Source organism: Chanodichthys erythropterus, chromosome 10, assembly GCF_024489055.1.
Source record: "Chanodichthys erythropterus isolate Z2021 chromosome 10, ASM2448905v1, whole genome shotgun sequence".
NCBI lineage: Eukaryota > Metazoa > Chordata > Actinopteri > Cypriniformes > Xenocyprididae > Chanodichthys > Chanodichthys erythropterus.
In genome coordinates, this window is record NC_090230.1 from 15,271,678 (window position 1) to 15,290,017 (window position 18,340).

Here is an 18,340-nt window from a genome sequence, read left to right on the forward strand (position 1 = left end):
CTCAGTTTAACTGAACTAAATCCAGTCTTTATCAGGCCCATTCCAAAATCAGGCACACAAGGGCTGCATCCAAAACCGCATACTCTCTCGAGTAGGTAGTTATTTTGAATAGGTAATTAGTTTGTGACCACTAAAAAATTCTATATAGAATGAACGTGAGTAGAATTAATGTAATCCAGACTTATTGCGTTTGCCATGTTGTCATTATCATGTGACCAGGGTTTGAAATTAACACCCGCCATTTGTTTGAATGGGACAGTAAAGTGTCCATTGTATGCACACATAAAATCTCGCCGGAAGTAGTAGGTCATCAGGGTACTTTTTGCCTACTCTTTTATGAGTACTGTGAATAACTTCTTTTGCCACCTACTGCATAGTAAGGAAGTATGCGATTTCAGATGCAGCCTATGGCCCTGTCCCAAATGGCACACTTCATATGCGCTTACAGTCTTGTGGACTTACAATGGTGATCTTGAAGTCCACGTGATCGTAGGGTGTCCCATTTTTCATTTTAGGTTTCAGAAGAGTGCTCACTTTGGGGTCGATATGTGCCCTCGATGCACACTTTTGCTGAGACCGCACTGGTGCGAGCTCTGCAGCAAACTTCTTCCCGACAGCCAAAGCGGCATTATGTCATGAAAGTGTGGACTTGTAGGAAGACAGCGAGTGTTTAGAGTGCCATTTGGGACAGGGCCTATGTCTCAAGTCATTGGTTGCTTTTTATGTATAAAGGAACAACAGCATCCTCTAGTGACTGAAAGAGGACAGTGTATGATGACAGATCTATCAGTGGTGTCTTGCAAAGTGTTTGTCTCCAAGCACTTTCCAACTTCATTGTTGCGAGGAGTTTGTAACTGGTGTGCTTTAAGTTGCTTAGTTTCATGTTCTGTAGAAAACACACACACACAAAAAATCTAAATTATGAGATATGTGTCCAATTTATAAAAATGCTCAGTAAGATGAAAAAAAAAAAATCCTTAGATTCATGTTTGACACAAATTTAGCTCAGTGCATGAGCAAAGTGAAAATAAACATGTCATCCCATGCCATGACTGTAAGTCATGACTAATCTAGAGCATACAGAATCTGGTTCCTTATTTTAAAATTTCCTTATTTGAAAGTACAGTGAACAGATGTGCACAAAATGCACTCAGCTTTTCCGCTGCCGACCTCAGATGCTAGATATGCTGTGGCAATGTCTGAGAGAGCGACAGAGAGAGTAAGTCAGATAACTGCGTGTGTGCTAATGCACTAGAAGAAAACTACAGGAACTAACATTTGTAGGAGGGTGAAGCACATTGACGGACGGTCACACTGTCACACGCTAATCTACAATGGATCAAGCAACAGTCCACACTCTCCTGGGGGTGTCAGGAGGGGCATCGCCACCTGCACTGCCCATCAAACAGCGCAGGTAAGAAATGCTAGTGCTATGACTTGACACATGCAAGCTATGATACAGGAAACCTCATACCACAAAAGTTACTCATTGCTCGGTATAATAAAATACAAATGAAGGAGGTCTTGCCCAGTAACTTGTTCTGTTGTTTCTGTATCTCTGTATGCTCACATGTGCACATGGTTAGGAGCACGTCTTCTTCGAGCTCCATCCATGATCTAGATCTGAAGGTAGGAGATCTACTTTCGTCAGGACCACAGACCCCTGTGTCTCCATTTGCTGAAGTGTTCACTCCTACCTACTGCAATGCAGCCCACTGTCCAATACATCATCGCTACGGTGAGCACTTATAATGTCCGGCATTGTCTAGAAAAACGTGTGGGTTTGTAAAGTTTAAAACAAAAAGGTTAGTTTTGCAGCAAGTGATAAGGATCTTAGTAAAATGAGAACTGGAGTCTGTGATGTTTCACATGTGTAGCCTTCCTCATTTCTGGTTGTTTTTTAACACTTTATTTCTTGCATACATAAGTATTTTGAGGGAAGTAACACCTGAAACCAATACAGTAAGCCACCAGACTGACAACTAAACCACGCGGAGTCTGTCTCACGGTACTGTGGGAACTGAGACCGTTTCCATAGAATTTAATTTTACTGTTCCATAACGCATGACACGCACCACATCTGAGTATGCATGTGTGTGTGAAGTTTGCGTACTCTTTTGCTATTGCTAGTAATTTTTACCTTGTTGTGTTACTCAGAAAATCACCAGACAAGATTCTTCTCAGATCAAAATCCTCCTCCAGTACCCAAAAAGAGTCTGAAGAGAACCCTATCCCTCCCAGTGGAGGCTCTGGACCCAACTTACCCTGATCATACAGGAGCCTACAACTATGAAAATCCATTATACATGATAGCACCTTTCCAGAGCACACTTACACTACAAGAGGAAGAAGTACAAGATGAGCTACATCAAGGTCCTTCCTTGCACAAGGTTAACTTTGATACACCAGATGAGCAACTTCAAAGAGTCTTCGCAAACTTCCAGAGTAATGAGCAAGTTTCCATGGGTATTCAAGAGTGTTATCTTCAGTTTCTCAAGAGCACATTGCAAAACATTGAATCGAGCATCTTCCCAAATGAACAGGAAATGGAGATGGCAAAGACTTCTCAGCCTAATGACTTTATATTGTGTGAGCAGCAATGGCCTGAGAGGGATGCTTTCTACTTGGTGCGCTGTTCAAAGGTTCCTGGGAGACTGTTTTCAGCAAAGGTAAGAGCATCAACACTTGCAATTACAATAGGAGAACATCAGTCTAAATTATATGTAGAACCTAGTTAGTTACTGTAGCAATCCACAATTGTTTGTGTATTTGTTTAAAAGGGTTTTCAATCCAAAGCTGTAAGTAGGCCATTAATGCTTCCCAGGCCGAGCCCCTGAACCACAAGCAGAATGTGCACCCTTATAAGGCAACCTTGCAGTAGAAAACCCTCAAACCACACTTCCTTCATCATGCCAGGTGTTGAGCAACAGCATCAACAGTTTGACATGTGCTATGTAGATTTAGTATCACAATGCAACAGTTTTTGGGTAAAGGACTAAGAGAACTTAAAGAATCCTACATGTTGCATGTAACTTAAATGAATAAAACAAAATGTAGTGAAGATGACTCCTAAATGTTTCATCAGGTTCACAGAGATGATTTGGGATCAGATGTATCCATGCCACATCCTAACATTGAGCAAAGAGTGGTCCATTTCCCACAATGCACAGCTACGGACCAAACTTCTACTTCACAGCATGCTCAGACAACGTCAGAGCCTTCACATGGGGACACCACTGAAGTATGCCAACAGCAAACAGTAGCTGATCTTCTGGAGAAAGGTTTTAGTGTGACGGTGGTAAGAGACTTTCCATTGGGAACACTAGAGGACTTTGTTGAGGAAGGACACTCTTTGCATTCCACCCTTCCTGAGGTTTATGAGAGGAGACTTTGTCTTCTTGCCCTCCAGTTGGTACAAGGACTACAGCAGCTGGGACATTTTAAAGTAGTTTACAGGAAACTGAAACCACAGAGTGTGACTTTAGTGTGGCCGCCTATCACGAGTAAGGTGGCTGACACTAGGGAATACCCTAGTGAAATGAAGAAGGTAAGGGACATGGACACTTCTAAATGTACACCCGGGATCACAGTGTCCAAAGAGCAAATACACAACGAGGGGACGAAAAGTGAGATTTGTCAAACCTTATGGGAAAAATGGGGCACCCCTCGTTTGGTTCTGAAAAGTCATTTTGAGGATGAAGTTTTTCAAGAAGCAGCATCCCAAGAGTTCCAGTTGGGGACTTTGCTGAGGTACTGCCTACATCTCACTGAAGATTGCTCATCTGTGTGGAAGCTGCCACAAGACACTCCATACACTCCAGGTTTGCTATGGCTGGTCACCCAGCTTACATCTGAGAAACCTGGGCTACTATTAGCCGATGTGGCAGGTGTCCTCAAGGCGTTGCTTTGGGGTCCACGACAGGGACTTTTTCAGCAGAACCAACTTGAGAGCTCTGTGTTTTCTAATTGGCTGCTACTTAAGCAATCTCTTTTAGTCCTCAAGCTTGCAGAGAAAGGACTCTTTCAGGATCAGTATGGCTTGGACTGGGAAGACTATCTCTGCCTGCAATATCTATCCCTTACTGACCCCAAGACTATGCGTAGCATAACTGAACGCATGGGCCTCCATGACTTTATTAGACCTGCTTAACACAAAAATACAAATGTTAACATTTGTCAGTTGGTACACCTTAGATATAGCTGTAGACTAAGGTAGCTATAAAAACTAAATGTACAGTTTTTAAATCCTAAAAACAGATCACCTTGTAGCATATTTGTAATTCATAGTCATGTTCTGCTGTATACTTCCTATCATAAAAAAAATATGTACAGAGCCCCACACATGACATGCAGAAAAAAAAAATATATATTTTGGCCATGAAGCATCTGTTCCCATCTTTTAGTTAAATTGGGGCCACATTTGAATATTTAGTTCCCTTCTTTTAGGTAAATCTTTGAGACATTCAGGGAATTGATACTTTCATAAAATTCATGGACCAATTCTTAATTTGTGGCCACAGTATTCCCCCCTGCATGTCATTAGATTTGTAGATATGAATTACCATTTTTTCCTAGTTCTTCTTGCTATAAAATTAACATGCGCAACACTTGTTACTTATTAAACTATTTTATCATATTCACACGTGTCAGATTATTCCAATGTACAGTAAAGGCCTCTCCAACATATGTATTATTACAAAATCAGCTTATTGTTGGAAGTTGACCTTGTGGAGTTTACTTATTAACAATACCTGGAAAAATGAGCATTACAAAACATCAGGGGTTAAAAGGACAATAAAGTGTTCTGAAAAACCCAGTGAGACATGGTCTAATAATTTACATTATGCATGTGGAAATGAAAAGAGGTAGCAAAACCAAGTGAATGGTGTAGGGTGAGCATTTTTTATTTTGCACACTGTAGCAAACATGCAGACAGATCCTATTGAGGCCATAACTAAACTCAAAGTCATGCACACATCAAGAAAGAAAACACAACTTGAAGCCAACGGTAAAAAGAAAAACATCAGCAAAGAAAACCATGAATCTATGGTTCATACACTGTTGCATGAGAGATCTTATCCATAAATATTATGCTCTAAAAATGATCATGTGTGGGAATGGGTAAAGGGGAATCAGCAAAGAATCCAATTACACTGGAAGTGAAGCCCAGTAGTAATGGCTTAGAAACTAATGGTCACTGTAGAAATTTGGTTTACACTAGTGCAAATACGACTGAAAATACAGCACAACCCTTACAGAAACTACAATGTAGTAATTAACAGGTGAGAAAAAAAAAAAAAAAAAAAAAAAAATTGACATTCACACAATGTTTCTTTTAATGGTGACCATGTTGGGTGAGATACAGCATAGTTATTAGAAGCAAAATGTGATTGATAAGCTTTATTCGTCACTATCGGTGTCTCTTTCGATGCTGTAAGCCATGAAGAAAGCGTCGGGGCGGGTTGGGACGAGGGGATGACCCGGTCTCACAATCTCAAAGCCCATGAAACTGAATGTCCGCAGCAGCGATGCTGGAGATGGTAGCAGAAAGGAGGTTAAAATAGGCTGAACTAACTCTTAACAAATGGCATGAAGGGAGAGAAAAGCCATAAGCCTTACCTCTGTCATCTCGGCTCTTATGGAAGCAGATGAAAACGTGATCAACCTGTAACTTCTCTTCTGCAAACTCCAGCAAGAGTGAAAAACTGTTGCAAAAGAATTGAACCAGTTTGAGCCAAAAATAACTATCTAGGGAGAACAGAAAAACCACAAGATAACATTAATTTTACTAACCTATCTTTGCTCCCTTCTGGGAGAACACCAGTGGGGATTTCGATGTAAAGGTTTGCCCCCTTCAGTGCCCCCCTCCAAACTACATGCTTGCTCACAGAGCAGCGGCGCTCAAAAAGCAAAAAACGTACACGGCTGTTCAACGTAGGGGCTTCCTCAAGAACCAGTAACTGAGCATCCTGCAAAGAGGACACAAAGTTATATGCACTTATGCACTCATGGACAATGACTGCTGTACAGTCATTTAACAAGTTGTAGCAATGGATGACATTCAAATCATTAACATGACAAATCAAGTAAGGTGGAATGTCCAACCTCACTTCCCATAGGTGATGAGATTATGTAGATAAGATATGACCCTTGCACAGTGAGATAATAGCAAACATCATGCAAACCATTTTTAAGCAGAATACATTCTAAAGACTCACACCAAGAACGATATAACTATGAAGATAACTGCATCCACATTATTCCAAGCACACGCTGTAGTTGTCGCTTGGTGCTTTAAAGGGATAGTTCACCCAAAAGTTAAAATTTAATGTTTATCTGCTTACCCCCAGCGCATCCAAGATGTAGGTGACTTTGTTTCTTCAGTAGGATACAAATTATGATTTTTAACTCCAACCGTTGCCATCTGTCAGTCAAATAATGCATGTGAACGGAAACTATCAAAAAAAAAAAAAAAAAAAAAAAAAAAAAACCCACAGCAGACAAATCCAAATGAAACCCTGCGGTTTGTGACGACACACTGATGTCCTAAGACATGAAACTATCGGTTTGTGCGAGAAACCGAACAGTATTTGTATAATTTTACCTCTAATACACCACTATGTCCAACTGCGTTCAGTATTCGCTTAGGGAGGTCTGATCGTGCTCTGACAATGGCAGAGATGTCTCGCGCTCATTGAAGTACAAGCGCAAGGCATCACTTCCATTGTCAGAGCACGATCAGACCTCACTAAGTGAATGTGCAGTCACAAGCTGCAAGGTTTCATTTGGATGTGTCTGTCGTGTTTTTTTTTTTAATTCTTTTTGATAGAGTTCCCATTCATAAGCATTATTTGACTGACAGACAGCAGAAGTTGGAGTTAAAAATCATTTGTGTTCTACTGAAGAAACAAAGTCACCTACATCTTGGATGCGCTGGGGGTAAGCAGATAAACAAATTTTCATTTTTGGGTGAACTATCCCTTTAAATACTCAAGCTCTTTAAAGCAGAATGAATTCTGATTGTTTTTTACGGTTCATCAGCTGGAGAAAAAAAAAAAAAAAAAAAAAGGTTCTTAAAGTGATTACAATGATATTGTTTCTCTGTGCCATTAACGTTATAGATGTGGACTCTGCTATTCTTTTATATTCAGAATGATTTTCAGAACTATATCTTCATCGTTATCATTATCCGCTTGTTAAGTAGTGACGTAAGGAACGCCGTTTCCGGGTCCAAGCCTCGACTTGTTTCACTTGAGAATGCCATCGACGGCCGTTTATGAGTGCTATTTATTCATTTTAAACATCACTCATCTTAAAAAGTTAAACATTTTAAATACTTACAGTCTACACAACAGTCTCCATGCTCACAGCGTCACAGATATTAATATTTTAACGATTTATAAAAGAGGAATCATTGTCTGGCCATCTGGAATATTGGTATGGAGATGAAGATTATAATTATATATTTTTTGTAGTATTACACCACATCGTGTGTGTATATTAGCACCATTTGTTGTTTTCTTGTGGTATGAGAGAGCGTTAGGACCCGGAAGCGCTGCTGCGTGACGTCAGACTTAACCAAATAGTTGTCATTCTTCGTGTGGACGGGCCTTTATAATGTATAGAATTAGACAATGAGAACACAAAACAAAAAAAAACAAAAGTTGAAATATATTAATCTTAAAAAGTTATTTTATTTAATTCCTATATTCATAGTATCATTTATTCATTTTCGAATGTATTTTATTCACACACATTCACTTTCTTGTGATGTGAAATGTGACCAAACCTCTGCACTCACCGAATAGAATAGCTTAGCTGAAAGACTGTGATCCCGCTGATCATTCCCTCGCCCACCTGGGATCTTCAGGGGTGGGAGAGGGACATCAGGAACACCACAGAGGCCCCGGACACGGGTTACTGCAGCGATGGGAACTGTAACCAGTAAACACAACAACATACTTGTTAATAGACAGCATGCCATCAGCATATAACGTTATCCGTTTTGCCTGAGGGTATAAATTATAATGAACGTCAGACTCTAATTTCCAGTAGCTCAACTGGTAGAGTATGACGCCAATGCTAAAGGTTCCATACCCTGCTATTATATACGTGCTATATTAGGCAGTATCTTAGCGAAAGTGCATTTCTTCCCGTTTTCGCAAGTGTGCTCCGGCCTGGAACGTTAAATGCAGTATGAGTGTGGGCCAGCAGGGGAGTGGGGACAATCGGTTCAAGGCAACCGTGCCTAGTGTGAGTACACCCTTAAGGCCCATTCACACCAAGACAATAACTATAAATATAACTATATTAGCATCACATCAGCAGACGATATCATTCCATTTATTCCAAACACGCACTACTGTTTTGTCGTCTGCTGCTTTAAAGCGGAATAGATTCTGATCTTGATGGCTGTCAATGTTATCGTTCATCAGCTGAAAAAAATAAAATAAATGTGATTCCAACAATATCGTTTCTCTGTGTCATTATCAATAGAGTTGTGCCATCTCTTATATTTGGTACAATTTTTAGAACTCTATCGTAATTGTCCTTGTTGCGAACGAGCCTATAGTAAATATTTTATTCTACAAAAAAAATGTTTGAATTTAAGAAAGAAATGGAAAGACAAAAAAATTTAATTTAATAGTGGGTAGAAATAAAATGCTATCACCTTAAATCTAAAGTAGATATTTTCCACTTAGTATTTTACTTCATTTTGTTTTAGTACAATGACAAACTACGTTTTAAAAAAACATGTATATTTTGGGGTCCTTGGCATCAAAGTTTGAAAAACCCTGGTCTAAGCAACATCATGGCTGAGGGTTTGAAATATAAATTAAATGAATTATAACTTTATAATGCAAATCTTTAACAACCTGACCAAAAATGGATGGATGCATCTGTGCAAATCAGAGCAACCTTATTTCACTTCATGTGCCACACGTAGCAAAGCAATGTGAGGGCAGCAAGAACTTTACTGTGTTCCACTGAAAATGGCCTAATACCTGAAGCCAGACTCCCTACACAGGACGTAGAGAGCCTGTTAGAGATGCTGGGTCACGAGGGAGGGGATAAGTGGTGGTTACACAATAGCCTGTAGCAGGTGAATGAACACCGAACAGGAGTAAAAGGGGTTACTGAAAGACCAGGAAACCTTTGATGAAAGCTTTTGTGAAGATAGACAAAAATACAGGAAGCTAAAACATCCGCCCATATTTTTAAGCCTGGATTTGTGATGCGTCACTGCATTACAGTCATAAATGGATAATATGGTGGGCAACTTCTCACCAAAAAGGATAAAGGAGGTAGAAACTTAGATGCTCCTATGCAAGCTCAGACATGCCTAGATCTCAAAATCACAAAGCAGAAAATCTAATTTTCAGAAACACTAAGCCACATTTCCCCATTGATAGCTGCTATTATTTGAGGATAATGTAATACGATCATATAAAACTACACAAGAAAAGATTCATCTCATATTAAACTTAGTGAACGTTAGGATTCATTGGGCAGTTTTAAGATCAAATTAAATTAAATGTAAACTTAATTGTGTAGTCAATCTTTTGAATTACTTAATGCTTTTAAAAAAACATCATGGTACTCCATTCAATCCAACAACGACGCATGATAGAGGAACAAACAAGGGGAGATGGGCGAGGCGACGTTTAGCGCTTAGCACATTACAATTCGCCTCAAAACGGTTTAAAAGGACATTTTATGTAATGTTTCTCGTTTAAATGAAAACTAAAACTCTTACTCAATATATTTTATTCATATAACAACCTCTTAGCATGGACACAAGTGCTGACTGTTTTCGCTTTGCCAGTTAGCATTTTAACGTTAGCCACCTCGTGAACACCTACCCGTCAATCACTTGTTGAGCTGTGCGACACCTGATTAAACGCGATAAACTGGTGTAAGTCTATAAAATAAAATTATATAATAAATAATACCATGTTATTATGTTATATAATGAGGTTTAAATGACCCATGATTGGCTCAAAAAAAAAAAAAAAAAAACAAACTGAGACGACATATACATCTAAAGCCATTTAAACAGACGATAGCAATAATGACAGTTTGAATGGATGATTTGGAAGTTTCTCGAATAGTCAACGAACACGACAAAAACCTGTTACCTGGCAACGGGCCTGTCAATCATTCTAGTCCGTGACTGACAACACGATCCCATCTGAATGGAGAGGCTCTCACGTGATTTTTAACATAATTCTTTCAGAAATAACTTTATTAAGAGAGTTCAGACAGGTGGATAGATTTAAGTCTCACTCTACAAACGAAAACAATAAGGGGTACATACATTACATTGTATTTCGTCATACAATTTAAAGCTCGCTAGGCTCTACTGCTAAAACAAGGCCGCGAGCGATCTACATAAAAGTTCCACATTACCTTTCATTCTCGGGTTTATTACGGGTCATTTCGATCACTGGCATCTTGGATATATTACTCTCTTTTTCTCTGACAAAACAGTGGCTATTCAGGATCGTCTGGAGGTTGGATTTAACCATCCGGCCAACGTCAAGGCCCAGTTCTTCTCTGTCCGTGCTCCGACTGAATGTGATAATGGTCGTAGGCCCGGAGTATTTATACTCGGAACACGAATGGGCGTGGCTTCCGCGTTACGTCATGCGTTTTAACAAACAAATATGCCCTGACTGAAAATAAACAAATTAAAATATCATGTAGTTAAAAAAAAATTCGCGATAACTGTCTGGTTTGCAAATACACATTTGTGTTGTATGCAAAAACTAGATTAATTACGAAATATAGGTTTCTTACATAATCTGGAGAGGGTCTACAGATAATCTGTCAATAATTAAGCACAGTTCTCATTGTTACTACATGATTAGCATTGCTAAAGATGTACTATATCTAAGATTCATTATAATTAATATAATTGAATTAATTATTTAACTAAAAACATGAGTAATGTTACTGGGAAAATGTCAATAAAATTATTTCTTGAGGTCGTTTGTATGTATATGAGCATAAATAATACCAGCATTCGATTCAAGATTGCAAATAGGCCATGCAAAATCACATGCTTGTATTTTTAATAAAGAAGTCTCTCAGCTGTGGCTGTCCATCAGGGCTCGGAAGAATTTGAGACACATCAGTTTTTGCATGCACTCATGCTTTGCCTGCCTGGGAAGAACTGAGGCTTTTAACTACGAACTATCACTAATGTAGTTGTTTTGCTTGAATTATTTGCGTTTAAAACTTTGATTCAATCTTCAAGTCTACGGAAACTTCCAGAAAGGATCTTCAGAGCAAGTATGTATCCCTTTGTTGAAAAACAAAGGTCTGCAAAATTTGAATGCCAGATTTTCGTTGTCTTATTCACTGTATTAAAAGTGTCACACTCCATTTCTGTGTTACTCCATTCGACAGTGAAATATAGGCGCATATTTCCTGTGGAATCCTTGAGTAAGGTGGAAAATCCATGGAAAGGCTTTACTCTGAACCGCTGTATATTAGTGGCCATGGTCGTCGTGGTGGTCAGCTCAACGGTTGAGATAGTACAAGGTGAGTTCTTGAATGTGTGCATGTAAATGTCCAGCGAGTGAATTATTATCGCACATAAACCCTCAGCGCCTCAGGTGTCTTGTATCACCCTGAAAAGGTTTATTTTTGTCATAATTAACGACTGCCTGTACATTATCCTGCTTATTTCACGACTACTATCGTTCAAAGGTTTAGGGTTAATTAATATAGCCTACTTTTATACAGCAAGAAGGCATTACATTGATCAAAAGTGACAGAAAAGACATGTATAATGTTACAAGATTTCTATTTCTAAATAAATGAATCTAAATGAAAATAAATTCGTCACAGAATCCTGGAAAAACGTGCCATATGGTTTCCACACAAAAAGAGTTTCCAACATAATAAGAAATGTTTCTTGAGCAACAAATCAGCATATTAGAATGATTTCTGAAGGATCATGTGCTGAAATGCTGAAAATACAGCTTTGGAATAAATTTACAATAGATTAAAATAGAAAGCAGTTATTTGAAAACATTACTACTGTTTTGCTATTTTTGGTCATATATGCTGACTTGATAAGCAAAAGAGACTAATTTCAAAGACATTAAAGACTTACCAACCCCAAACTGTCACAACTGACCAATTAGAACAAGTTTTTGTGGTGTGTAACAGAGACAATAGAGCCATACTTTGAAGTGACAGAAGATGAACCTGGATCAGAGCTTCAGGCCGATGATCTGACAGCAGAGGTAAGGCTCATGTCAATCAGCTTGAACAGTTTTCACCTAGTTCATAGTTTTTGAACATCTGCCTGTTTTTGCTGTAGCCTGATTCTTGGTGGGACACCTTTGCATTTTGGAACTGGGGATCTGAGGATGAAATCGAAGAGTTCAGAAAGAAAAGAACAGCGAGACAGAGGCAGGATGGAGATAAGGTTGGACCACGGAAGATCCGTAACAAAGAAATGGCTAAAGGATTACTCAAGGAGAGGGAATAGTCTGTAATATCCCAAAAACTGTTTTTTGGATGAAATATATATATATAGTAAATAAATATATATAACTCTCACCTGAAATATGGTTTATATAAACCCAAAACCACCTGTAACATTTTGAGAGTATTTTTCAATTTACATTAAAGTCATAGTGAATACATTAACATTCATTATACATATAACTGACACAGAGAAAAGCTTTACGAATATTTACTTCATTCAAATAGCCATATTTTTCATGAGCTCAGCACTGATGCAAATCTGTTAACAAGACATCTAATTATTTCACAGAGCTAAAAGTGGTCTACAGGTTTTTGTTTATATCATTGAATATGCAAATTTTCTCTCCTAATTTACACTTCAAATTACAGCTTATGTTGCACGTTTGCATAAGTACCAGGTCTATTTGCATACATTTTGTAAAAACTGAGAGCCTTGTGTATTTTTAGGCAAAAAATAAATGCAGATGTATGAGATTTTATTCATATATTGTGATATACGCATACATAAATGCATTTCAAAGAACAAAGGAGGCCGTCAGCGACATTCGCACTTGGTCGCCACCACGTTGGTCTTGAAGGAGATGTTAGTGCCCTCGCTCTCCAGCTCGATCACACACAGGTCGCCATAGTCCACCGGTACGCAGCAGAGAGAGCGATTGACATGTTGGCCGCTCTGGATAAGGCTGTTCAGGAGGATGGCGTGGTTGTTGGCTTGGTTCAGTGGGAAACCACACACTCCTTCGCAATTGTTGATGTTGGCCACGGAGGGCTCAAGAAAGAACTTCCTCAAGGACACGGTCAAGCTCTGAAGCCGACACTGAGTGGGCGTTGATGGACTGTCCTCGTCTGCTCTGGCTGCCCTCTGGGCTCTTTCCGCCTCCCAGGTACTGAGTACCGTCTGCAGGGCCTTCAGCAGCAAAACGGACCGGTACTGGGCCTCTTTGTGGTCCTTATTGACTATGAATAAATCAAAGTTTGAATGAACCATATGCATAGATGCAATTCAATGGTAACATATAGGGCTGGGTGATATTTTGAATACTCTTTAGCTGTTCAATATGATTTGCCATCAAGTTTCTGTTAATAGACTAGTTTCAAGATCTATCATTAGCTGCCTCTCATTTCAAAGGCTGCGTCCTCTGGAGGTACCATTTGTAGGCTGCATACGCCATCGAGGCAGTCTCATTTAAGAAAAGTAAACATTAGATTGCAAAGTAATAAAGAAGTTATGGTATTTTACACCTCACAAGGAAAAACAGTCAATTTTAGTACGGTTACTTTTCTTAAATAAGACATCCTTGATGACGTATGCAGACCTCCGAGGAGGAGGAGACGGAGCTATTGTATCAAAACTCGTGAGTATGAGAGCGTTAAGTCAGAGATGTTTTCACAGCATCTCTGATTTAAAGTTGGCAAGATTTATTCATTATGAATCAGTTCAAACTGTTTGCTTTACTAAACTAACTCAAAACCATTACAAAATGATTTATTTGCATCTCACAAAAATGTTCACAAATACTTTTTCATGTATTAAAAAATATAAATAAATGTGGGTAAATATGAACGTTTAATGTTATGCATTGTTGTCTCGGTGCATTTAAGTGAAAGCAATTTAATTTTCGGCATTATTTTGAGACTTTTACTGTTTTTTACTTATTTCTCATTAAATCAAAACCAAATCTAATTGGCACTTTGTTAATTAAAGTTATTGTTTGTCTGAAAAAATGTCAACACAAATATAATCAAAAGAATATTGTCCATATCACCCAGCCTCTGTGACATATATATATAAAATCTTCGGAACACAAAGCTCTACAAATCTTTTGTTTTGAATCAGTGGTTCGGAGCACTGCCAAAGTCAAGTGAACTATTGAAATTTTGAAACGCTTATGATATAACAAAGCCTCGCTTACTGAAATCACATGACTTTGGCAGTTTGAAATCGTTTGATGCACACTCTGAACCAGTGATTTGAAACAACAGGTTCGTAAATCTTTGAAGCTTCATGAAGCAGTGTTTTGAAATCGCCCTTCACAAGATATTGTTGAATAAAGTCGTTTTTTTTTTTTTGGCGCACAAAAAGTATTCTCGTTGCTTTATAATATTAAGGTTGAACCACTGTAGTCACATGAACTGTTTTAAATATGTCTTTAGTATCTTTCTGGGCATTTGAAAGTGTAAATGAACTTGCTGTCAATGGAGGCCTCACTGAGCCATCAGATTTTATGACAAATATCTTAATTTGTGTTCTGAAGATGAACGAAGGTCTTACGCGTGTTGAACAGCATGAAGGTGAACTAAACCTTTCATTATTAAGAAACCTTAATAATTAAAAATTATTCTACATTTTGGCCATTGGTGTACATGAAAATGCTTAACGCTCACCTGCTTCATCGTCCTCTCCATGTGGAGAAAGGGCACTTAGTTCACTCAGTTTCTGGAGCCTGTCAATCACCTTTTGCCCCACCTCCTGCTGTTTGACCTGAGCAATGGCTTCATCCAGTCTCATTCTGAGCACAGACAGCAGAGGAGAATCTAGGGTAACCTCCACTCGGTGAGTCTGCAGGCCTTGCTGCCTCTTGGGGAAGACAAATACAGTCGGCGTGGAGGAATTCACCAGTCCTGATAGGAGGGACTCTGTGGATGACACTCCAAGGCTGAGAGGTGGAAGGGAATGCAGTGCATCCAAAAAGACTGCATTTGCATCATCCTGAGGTGTTGGTCTATCTTTCTGATGCAGGACCTCACTCAAGAACTTCTGCAGCTCGCAAAGGAAAAGAAAAGTTCTGGATGGGGGTCTCTCATCCAGTGGAATTCTGGGAAAAAAAAGAAACATTGGTAAAGTATGCTATTCCATTTTAATTTTCACTTCAAGAAGGCACACAATTAAATGTGTCAACACTTAACAGCTTGGTTATCTAATCACACAATGCAGGATTAAAGCAGTAAAAAAATGTTAGCAAGTGAATCATTTACCCCTGATATTTTAAATGATGTGTCCTTTGCTCATCACGATCAGAGAGGAAAAGTAAGATCGGCCTCATTGTTGTACTGCTGCCATCCGCCTTTCTCATCAACACTTCCTGAAGCTCAGACACATTTGGTTTCGGCCCTAAAATGTAAGGGAAAGAGTTAAAATGCGCCATGTGAAAGGATTCATGAGAGTAATGTCTCACCGTTTTCATCCTTGACTGTCTCGACTGTTACACTCAGCTTAAGGTGAACATGGGCATGACTCTGTCCTCCTGTAAGGATCAGGAAACGTGTGGCCTCAGAAATGCAAACTGTCTGAAAGTCAAATATAACCAGAGAAAAAAAACCTCATTGGAGCCATGGTATAGTGGTTAGTAGACATTCTCTGATGGAAGTTGGTAGGAATGCTGTGGTTACACAAATTTTATTATCATAAATATTAAAGGTCCCGTTTTTCGTGTTTTTTTGAAGCTTTGATTGTGTTTATAGTGTGCAATATAACATGTGTTCATGTTTCACGTGTAAAAAAACACAGTATTTTCCACATAATTTACTTATCTGTATACCGCTGTTTCCACTGTCATAAAAACGGGCTGATGACTTCCTTGTTCTATGAAGTCCCTCCTTCAGAAATATGTAACGAGTTCTGATTGTGCCAGTGTTTCGTGTGTTGTGATTCGACAGCAGCTTAGCGCTCCTTGCCCGGAAAGGTCACGCCTCTTACCATAAGGTGGAGATGCACGCGCTCAGTGTTATTGTAAACATGTCTTTAATTTTACCCTATCAATTTGAGCCGGAATCAGACCCGGTGATTGGACTGCGGGTTGAAAATAACAGCGTTTCGACGACATGGCGACAAACACACTCTACAAACGCAACTCTTGTGTACTCCTGTGGGCGGAGGTTAGTCAAAAAACTGTTTTAGTGACGTCATTAAAGAAGGAAGTAGAGGGATGTAGTCCAAACTGGCCGTTCGATGTAGGCGACTTCTGTTAAATAAAATATCTCGCTTGGCATTGAACTTTGAGCTTTAAAATTTTACAGATTTTATTTATACTCTAACAACAACATTACACACTAACTAAAGTTTGAAACATGGGATCACGAAGAATGGGACCTTTAATTAGTAAATGTAACATTCACCCAATTAATATGCTGAAAGAATATGAACTTAGGTGGTTGATATGCCCCTACTTTGACATTTCCCAGTCCTGTTGCCCCTTTTCACCCCATCATTTTCTGTTCTTCCTCTACCATCACTGTCATAAAAGTATCAGAAATATAAACATCATTATTATGAGGTTAACCTGTGTATTTGGATGGATGGAATGACTGTTGAATTTCACTCTCAAACCGTCTCCTTTAATGGAATCGACGTTGAACAGGAGCGTCACGGAGGCCGGGTTGGTCGGTTGGGCATGCCTTGGGAATTTGAGGGTTAAAGTCATCTCTCCCTCCTTGTCAGCATCCCAAATATCTATTAAAAAATTAACCACAGCTCAGCTAATGGTGTCAACTGGACAAACATCCAAATAAAACCAGGATTTAGCTGGAAATGAAATCAAAAAAAATGTATTTACCTTTTGTTGCGTGTACACCCTTGAGGCCATTTCGGTTTTGTTGCACACTCTGAATTAGGCGTGAAACCTCCAAACCTGGTGTTCCGGGAGAACATATTCCGAATCGCTGGAACTCCATCCTCCCCAGTTCACTCTCTCTGATCAGGGCTGACAGGAAGTCATCTATGGCTTGTTGCTCTTGATCACATGGTACGTCTTCGGTGGATTGTGTTGACTGGGCAGGTGGGCCAATTAGCTGTTCACTGGCATGTGCCTTATCTCCGACTTCTCGCTCATCTCCATTCAATCCTGTTGGTCAATTTGACAACCATTCATGGGCAGAAAAAGTGTCACCTTCCCCGTTTGAAGAGTGAAGCAACACCCATGCATTAATGCAGGAGGGTGTCCAATTCTGCTCCTGGATGGCCACCTTCCAGCAGCTAATCAAAGTCTTTAGGATCAATAGAAACTTCCAGGCAAGTGTTTTGGATCTAAACTATGCAGGAATGTGGCCCTCTGGGAGCAAGATTGGACACCCATTCCTTAATGTGTTCCTTAAATTGGTCAAATGGTTCCTACATTCATGCAACCAGTTACAAAACCAATACAATCAAGAAAACATCAAACTACTATCATAATCACATCGAAAGGTACAAGCTATCGCTTCGGCAGATTCATTGATCCGAGAGATGTAAAAATGCGAAACAATTCCATTAATGCGTCAACATACCCTGAGACGCAGGTGCGGGACAAATGGAAGGGACTGACCTGATAGCGGAGTGACTTTTGGGCTGTTGTCCTGTTCTTTGTGTCCCACTGTGGCACCATATGACCCAGTCAGCAACAGCATCAGCCAAAATCTTGCCTGGAAAAGCATCTTCTCTGATTCATTCACAGAGAAATCCAGCACTTGTTTTGGGATGGGTCAGCAGCAGGGGTGTGTTTTATACACAACACCTCCTGCTCTCCTGAGATCAGCCAGCCTGCCAAGAAAGCACGTCCTTGGAGTAACGTGGGTATTCAAAGTATGCGAGTCAATTTCAAGGGATAGTGGACATCCCATGCCTTTGGTCTTTGATAAGATGAGGAGGAACTCATCAAGACAATGGAATACTGTATAGACCCCGGACACAGCTGTAATAATGGAGAACAGTTCGATCTTCCTGGTTGGTAAATTGCAACAGAGTTCATTCTTAAATTTGTACACCTCTTTCCTTATTTCATTACCAAGGGACACAGACTTCCCAGAGTGTCCTCATCTCTTTGCACACATTTTTGTTACCCCCATTGTAAGTTGTCTGGTA

General features: G+C 39.5%; 3 protein-coding genes across 3 annotated transcripts; 1 reads left to right on the plus strand and 2 right to left on the minus strand.

The window, feature by feature from the left end:
- Positions 1-1,194: 1,194 nt before the first annotated feature.
- Positions 1,195-4,740, plus strand: peak3 (PEAK family member 3). Its single transcript, XM_067396164.1, has 4 exons — positions 1,195-1,414; positions 1,587-1,738; positions 2,158-2,669; positions 3,086-4,740. Exons 1-4 carry the CDS (start codon positions 1,335-1,337, stop codon positions 4,148-4,150), a joined length of 1,809 nt encoding a protein of 602 aa, XP_067252265.1. The 5' UTR covers positions 1,195-1,334; the 3' UTR covers positions 4,151-4,740.
- A 139-nt stretch (positions 4,741-4,879) lies between these two features.
- On the minus strand, positions 4,880-10,588 carry oaz1a (ornithine decarboxylase antizyme 1a). Its single transcript, XM_067396166.1, is given in 6 exon segments — positions 4,880-5,531; positions 5,620-5,705; positions 5,794-5,969; positions 7,802-7,888; positions 7,890-7,935; positions 10,411-10,588. Coding segments are annotated over 6 exon segments (645 nt in total). The 5' UTR covers positions 10,530-10,588; the 3' UTR covers positions 4,880-5,400.
- A 2,416-nt stretch (positions 10,589-13,004) lies between these two features.
- Positions 13,005-17,913, minus strand: amh (anti-Mullerian hormone). The gene is made up of 7 exons (XM_067396165.1): positions 17,805-17,913; positions 17,058-17,345; positions 16,785-16,954; positions 15,681-15,792; positions 15,481-15,616; positions 14,890-15,320; positions 13,005-13,461 (listed from the first exon to the last, which is right to left on the minus strand). Exons 1-7 carry the CDS (start codon positions 17,911-17,913, stop codon positions 13,040-13,042), a joined length of 1,668 nt encoding a protein of 555 aa, XP_067252266.1. The 3' UTR covers positions 13,005-13,039.
- Positions 17,914-18,340: the final 427 nt, after the last annotated feature.